The sequence below is a fragment of the Ctenocephalides felis genome, unplaced genomic scaffold (genome assembly GCF_003426905.1).
Source record: "Ctenocephalides felis isolate EL2017-DRISC unplaced genomic scaffold, ASM342690v1 CF-g0.4_SCAFFOLD_00417, whole genome shotgun sequence".
In the NCBI taxonomy this organism is placed as follows: Eukaryota; Metazoa; Arthropoda; class Insecta; order Siphonaptera; family Pulicidae; genus Ctenocephalides; species Ctenocephalides felis.
Genome location: NW_020536571.1, coordinates 17,987 through 25,667, shown reverse-complemented (window position 1 = coordinate 25,667; position 7,681 = coordinate 17,987). Strand labels below are relative to the sequence as shown.

Sequence of the window (7,681 nt, the reverse complement as noted above, 5' to 3'; positions counted from 1 at the left end):
CATATGCGGGAGGTGGGGCCGCAAAAAAATCTGCTGCGGGACGCGAGTTTGACACCCATGATTTAGACCAGTGATTCCCAAACTTATTTCACCTACCGCCCCCTTTCCAGAAAAAATGTTACTCAGCGCCCCCCTTACAAACTTTCCGAAGGAGAAGTTTGTTTTCATCAAAAAAATCCGCTAATTTTATGTTTTCTCGACGTTTCAAGCCATTCTGAATCAAATGAGACCAACATTTGGAAAAAGTATGTGTGTGTGTGCGTGAACAGATTTTTTTGCCGTAAATCGACGTTTTCTCAAAAACGACTGGACCGATTTCAAAAATCTAAAAGCCATTCGATGTATCTCGATGAGGACTATTGTTTGTCAGTTTTGTGCGACGATCGGCCACGCCGCTTCTTTATAAATAGCAGAAAAATGAAAAAAATTTCGTATACGTTTTAGCCCGCAATTCTAAATCTATTTTAAAAATTCAAAAACCGTTCGAAAGATATTGGTTGGGAATCGACCTGATTAGTTCTTGGTAATGATCGGCCAAGCCGTTTTCTTGTAATAAAGTGTTTTTTTTTAATTTAAGCAGTAGTAATTAATAAGTAGTAGTAATTTTTTGGACAATTTATATTTTTTTTGGCGGTAGATACCACAGTCTTATAGATCATACTAAAATATTACGGTCCTACGACAAGTCGTTAAATTTTGAAAATTCGTCAAAGTTTGCAAAAAGTAGTATCGTTTTTATGGCGTTTGTCAAAATTAGAATTTTCAGCGATGCTTGAAAGCGCATAAACCGATTTTAAAATTTTAAAAGCCAATCGATGTATTTCGATTATAATTTTAATGTGAGGGAAGAGGAATGACGGGGGGTTTGCTCGTACCTACGGTAAATTTGTTTGCAAAAAGTCATAAAGGGAATCGCGTTAAAATTCAAGCAATAGCGGATTTAGACTCGGAAATTAATACAATATCAAAATCGCTATTCCAAAAATTACGCGTTAAATCTCAATCCAGGAGCCTTAAGCTCCACGGTGTTGTTGGAATTTCAACGAAATCGAATAATTTTACAAATTTAGAAATATTTAATGAAGATGGTACATTTGCAAAAAATAAAAAAATATAAATGCCTTTGTGCTTACGAAAATATTGAGTCTACTACCCGCGCAGCAAATCCAAATTGCTGAACCAAATCTTCCTAATGGATTAAAACTTTTGGATTCACACTTAAATATTCCGCAGCGAAGTAAATATGTTGATAGGTGTTGATACGTTTTTTGAAATTTTAGGTAACGAAAGAATTATACTAGGACCCGATAAATCTATTTTACAAAACGCGGGTGGACAGTTACGGGTAGATATCAAAGAAATATAATCAATAGCACGACAAATAATCCGCCAACTTTACAGATTCTCTTACAAAAAATCTCTTAAAGAATCCCTTACCAAATTTGGTAAAGTTACACGCTTTGAAAAGTTATATAAATTATCGACATACAAAGAAACATATGAACCATTCTTTTCATTAAACCTTTTGCGAAACAAGAATTGGCAGTGCATAGTTTTAAAAATTATTTACTTGCTAATACACCTATGCAAATATGGTTGATTAACTTCAATTAAAATATTATCTTTATATAATTCAGTGTTTTTTAATATAATTCAATTTTAATCATTTATTTATATATAATATTAATATTATAATATTTTTTTAGTTTTGTGCTTCAAACGCCCTTTACAACTAAGCATCGCTCCTAAATACACCAAAGCCCATCACCGCCCCCCAGAATCGCCGCAGCGCCCCCAAGGGGGCGCTGGCGCCCACTTTTGGAATCACTGATTTAGACCAATACTTAGTAGTTTTCTTACATCATCTACAACAACACATTTTGAATTAATGCTATTCACATCTCCATTCGATAAGTAAAATGCAAAAGATGATGCACCCAGTGATGTTTTATGCTTTTAACAACAGTCCGATCTTTTGCGATATGTAGGCAAACAACAGTCCGATCTTTTGCGATTTGTAGGCAAACAACGGCCTAATAATTAATAATTAGTAATTTAATAATAGTTAATAATTTTCACTTCCAAACATACAACTTATCGATTTCATCTGGCAATCATAAACAATAAAAAAAGTGTGTTTCTAAACACGATCGTCAAATTAAAAGTGTGCGGCCAACGTGTACAAAAAAGTACAAGGACGAGCTCTTGTATTTAATGTTGCTGGGGGAAAAGAAAAAATTTTCATTCTATTTTAGTCTTGCTTGTAACTTCTACCTCAATGTTTTTTTTGTGTATTTATTTTTCGTATTTCCTTTCTCAATACATTTATAGTATAAATATAACTATAAGTATAACTATGTGGTATATATGAAAATGACTACTAAAATACATATTATGAAATAGGAAAGTGAACATTTGGAGTTGTATGTAGTTTTTCAGCGACTTTTCTTTTGTGAACTTTTTCATTTTAATTAATTTAAGTAATAAAAAGAATTTGACATAATTTTCTTTGCGTTATTTTCAAAAGCGGAAAATACTTAGGAAATTTTCCATAATTACTGTTTTTTTATCTGTATTATTTTGCATACTGAAAGAAAATAAATATGTTGAGACGCCTCCATTGAGTAACTATCCGTGAAGAATGGCAGACAGTGATTAGCTACCCATACACTAGCGTTCTTTCATGCAGTTCTTTCCGTTGACGGTTTTTCCTGTCAGATTACCAAAGGGAAAAAAATCTGTTGATCACCCACTAACACAAACTGTTTCCTACCATCTTTCTTGTCGTATTTTCCTGTTAGACTTGTCATCTCACATTCATGAGGAAAATAATCCTGTTACAGCACACTAACGTAAAATATATTTTCTGCAATCTTTCTTCCTAAAAGTGGATCTGTACGGAAAGCATGTTGGTTAGTGTGTAAATTTATCATTTTTAGACACATCTATCCTGACGATCGATCACTTTACTTTTGACAAAAGGATTTTGCTAATTGTGAAACGATAAATTTACAGAGTGTATAGTGCTGAGTACTAGTGCGGTTATATAAAAAAATATTAAATAATTTTCTATTTTGCATTATTATTATTTATGGAAAGAAGACGAAGAATTATTGCTATCACATGTGCTGGGTTAGTAAGTGAAGGCTTCGTTTTTAAGCAACAAAGAAAAAAGAAAAGACGTGCCTGGTCCAAAACATGGTTACTGCAACGAGCGAAATACGGCGATATGAAGCTTTTGAAAGAACTAAAAAGAAATGAACCCGACGATTTTAAAAATAACCTAAGGATGAGTGCAGACGTGTTTGACAAGTTGTTGAAATTAGTTGGCCCATATATACAAAAACAAAATACTCAAATGAGAGATAGTATACCAGCAGAAGAGCGACTTATTGTAACGTTAAGATTCTTAGCTACTGGAAGAAGCTACGAATGTTTAAAATTCAGTAGTGGCATTTCTCCGCAATCATTAGGTCGCATAATTCCCGAAACATGTAGAGTCATCTATGAAGTTCTGCAAAAGGAATATATGAAAGTAAGTACAATACCTTGTGCAAAAAGTCCTCTCTTTATTTTAACAAATACAAATAAACTAAAAAACTCATCCTAATTATAACAAGAAAACGTAAAAAAATTATATAATTGTTATTCACGACCTGCTGAGGAAAAATAAGCTCGCAAACCTTCCATAGGGCTAACATTTTCAGCAGGAGTAGATTCCGCTGTGGAATAATTGTTTGATAGGGAAGGAGACGGAAAGGAATTAGACGCTAATGAGGAATGGGCCGAGGACCCTGGCGACACATGAGAAAAATTATTAGAAGGATAAAGTCCTACATTACTGTAGGTTACATCTACGAATTCATTCAATTGACCCATTATTGCCTTATTAAGTACTTTAGTTAGCAATGCTTCAGCATACATCTTTTGTTCTGGGTTTACGACTTTTTCCAATTTTGCACTTATGTATTGACCCAGGGCATCATTTTCTGTTGGTTTGGAGTTTAGTGCCTCAGTACACTTTGCAAGAAATAATTTCCGCTTCCTGTCTTCACAGATTTTTTTGTTTTGTGCAGGGCTATGACCGTCTGCATTCCTATATCTCTTGTTGTTGGTGTTAATATTAGTATTAACCACTGACTCTGCATTATGTGCTATTCCCTAAAAAATATTTATATGTTACATACTTCGAAGATAAGTTTTTACTTTTTTAACACATATAACTTTATTTTTAGTTTCCTACTACTACAGCAGAATGGAAGAAGATTGCGGAAGATTTTGATACCCGTTGGCAATTTCCTAACTGTGGCGGAGCAATGGATGGCAAACATATTAGAATCGCATGTCCGCCAAACACAGGAGCACTTTACTACAATTATAAAAAATTTTATAGCATTGTGTTGATGGCATTAGTAAATGCAAATTACGAGTTTGTTTATGCTGATGTCGGAAAAAATGGAAGAAATTCAGATGGTGGTATTTTGGAATACATTAAGTTTTATGACAAACTTATCAACGATCAGTTAAATATACCACAAACAGTAGATAACATCGAGCATCTCAACTTCGTTTTTGTGGGAGATGAGGCGTTTGCCTTGCATTCACATATTTTGAAGCCATTTAGTCAAGTGGAATTGACCTATGAAAAACGAATTTTTAATTACCGATTATCCAGGGCTAGAAATGTTGTTGAGAATGTTTTTGGAATTGTTGCTTCTCGATTCAGAGTGCTTCATACCGCAATTGCCTTGAAACCGGAAAACACAACATTAGTTATAATGGCAATTTGTGCTCTGCATAATTTTTTGCGGCGCAACAGTGCATCATATTTCAGTCAGAAAAGTGTGGACTCGGAAGATAAAAGCTCTCATGAACTACGCAAAGATGGGGATTGGCGAACTGATACTGGTGACTTTTATGGACTGCAGAATTTAACTCGTAATATGACTTTGGAGGCAAAACGCAGCCGCGATAGATACCTTCATTACTTCAACGGTGATGGTAGTGTTCTTTGGCAACATGCAATGGTGGCAAAAGGGAAAGCATAATCAAGAAATATATTGGTTTATGAGTAGAAATTTATAATAAGATTTTTCAATTACCTATCTAATTTTGTAATAAAAATGAATGATAAAATGATTGTAATGAACATACTTCGTTGGGCTCGTCTATTTCCTCCACAGGTTCTTGAAATGGGCTATTTGTTGACTCATTGATGTTGTCACAACTACTGGTTGGTAGTTCATGATCTACTAAAAACATCAATAACTTGAAATACCACAAATGTGATTTATAAAGTTCGTCAACACCTCTGCCTGATCGCTTTGACTTTTCGACCTTTAAATAATATTAAACTATTTACTATTTTGCACCCTTTTGGGACAGCTATTTATGTATAACTACGAGTATTAACAAGTGTATACTTGCCTTTTTAAATTCTTTGCGGAAGGATCCTCTAATTGATTGAATTTTTTGTTTTACTGTTTTGTGGTCAGCATGTGAATCGTACTTTCTCCAAATCTTTAGCAATTCCAAGTAGCCTTTATTTTTTAAATTACGGTTTTGGTATAGTTCTTTATTCTGTATCTGCCACAAAGCTGGATGAGCTCTATAAGTCTCAATAAATTCTTTCAAAATCCCTTTTGGGACATTTCTTATGTCACCTTTTTCACTTTTCTCTTCACAATCATCATCGTTCAGTTCGGTTACTTGAGTCAATCTCAATTCTTCCTCCATATTAATATTAATATTATTTATTTTCACAAAAAAACAATAATATTATTATTGCACAAGAACAACCCGTGTCCAACCACGCAACAAGAAAGAACAACGCGACTACATAACCTGCGCGAAAACTACGTGCCCACTAACTATGTCTTGGGCAAGAACGTCGGGACATCCCCGAAAGAAATTAGTAATGCTGGAGCGTCATGTCACGCTTCACTAACACACAAATCTTTTCTTCGGGAATCCCCTTTCCGTCAGGAATAACGGTTTTCCTAGAGGAAAGAACGCTAGTTCTAAGAACTAAGAAGTAAATAAAATACTGTCAGCATAAGATAACCAAAATTTTCTATATGAGATAAGAAATTGGCCTGCCGACCTGATCAAATAATAGCTACCCATACACGTTTCTTAGAACTAACTAAGAAATAATGTTAAAATAAAAAATAAAAGTTTTTATAAAATCGTGAGTTTTCTGAAAATAGTTTGTACTAAAGTAGTGAATCTACTAGAATCCATCAAGATGTCTATAATGAAGTGAATTCTAGATGGAATGTGAATTACTTTCATTCTGGTGGAAATGGCGCTCATTAAACCATATGATTTAAAAGAAAAAAACTTCGTATATGCCTTGTTATTTGCATAATAGCTCACTCATCTTACACGCAAAAAACTTGTAACAGCACTCATTTTAAAGCTTATGTTGAGCACTATAAAACCCAATTTCACCGAAATGCATAAAATGTAAAACCTCGACACTAGATTGCTTTAAATACAACAATTAAATCTTGAACGAAATAAAAAACGATTTTGCTCTTTCAATTCTTGCTTAATATTTTTCCTAAAACACTTTATGTAATACCGATTTATTAGGATTTTTATTGACATTATTTTGTTCATTACATGAATTTCGTTAAAATGTATAATTTAGGAGATATTTGCAAAAAGACGAAGAAAAACGCCAAAAATATATGAATCTTTAGTGGCCAGTAACTTGAAAAGTATTAGTTTTTTTGATAAACTATAGAAGACATTTTTTTATTATAATTAGCTCTTCTATCGATTTCCAACGTTATTTTAAAAAAATGTAATTACACAATTGAGAAGGGGGGTCATCCCCCCGGGGGGTGATAGCGCAACCCGAATTGTTTTCACTTTTGAATTTGAGGGTAAGATGAACCTAATTCCAAAATTTCATGAAATTCGGAGCACAGTAAAAAAATTCAGAACTAAAACGCTCCGTTTACTGCACTATATAGAAATGAAAATCTTTAACTACATTATTGTTAGGATACAAACCTATTTTTAGTTCTGTGCCAGTCAGCAGAGTTATTCGTGTCCAGGCGTTTATGCAAGAAAAAGTATTTTTTCCACATAAGTAAAAATTGACCGAATTTTTAGATTTTTTGTTTTATGTTTCCATTGTATTTCTTATATTTTTAAATGTAAAACATCACAAATTTTTATAACTCGGTCAACATTTTTCTGATTAAGTATACAACTGATTCAAATCATTGATCATAGTCCACAACTGTGAGATGCAAATAATCATACATTCGATTTCTCGATATAAAACCTCTACCATCCACGATATTTTTGTGCAAGTCCACTAAATGATTTTTCAATTTCAGTCGTTGAATGTAATTAATAAACAATTTATTTCCTGCAGGCAATTGCGATGGACATTTTGTTTTCTCCCTCTGGCAGCACAATCGCACAATTCATAATGCCTTTATAGATTTCATATGGTTTGCTTTGCTCGGTGTTATTGGTTCCTATCACTACTATTTTATTCGAATACTTGCCGTTTTTTAATAAGAACAAAACATTTCCGGTTTTATCTCGTCCAATTCCAAAATTGGCAGCATTAAAAGTTTCAAATTTGCAAAAATTTACAATAAAGAGTCTCTCTTGAGTATCACTTCGTGGTCAATTTTAGACCGTTTTAAGTTATTTT

At 33.4% G+C, this 7,681-nt stretch overlaps 1 protein-coding gene across 1 annotated transcript; it reads left to right on the top strand.

Moving 5' to 3' along the window:
* Window positions 1-3,287: 3,287 nt before the first annotated feature.
* On the top strand, window positions 3,288-5,048 carry LOC113364703. The gene is made up of 2 exons (XM_026606842.1): window positions 3,288-3,535; window positions 4,236-5,048. The coding sequence occupies exons 1-2, from the start codon at window positions 3,290-3,292 to the stop codon at window positions 5,046-5,048; spliced, it is 1,059 nt and encodes a 352-aa protein (XP_026462627.1). The 5' UTR covers window positions 3,288-3,289.
* The last annotated feature ends 2,633 nt before the right edge of the window (window positions 5,049-7,681 follow it).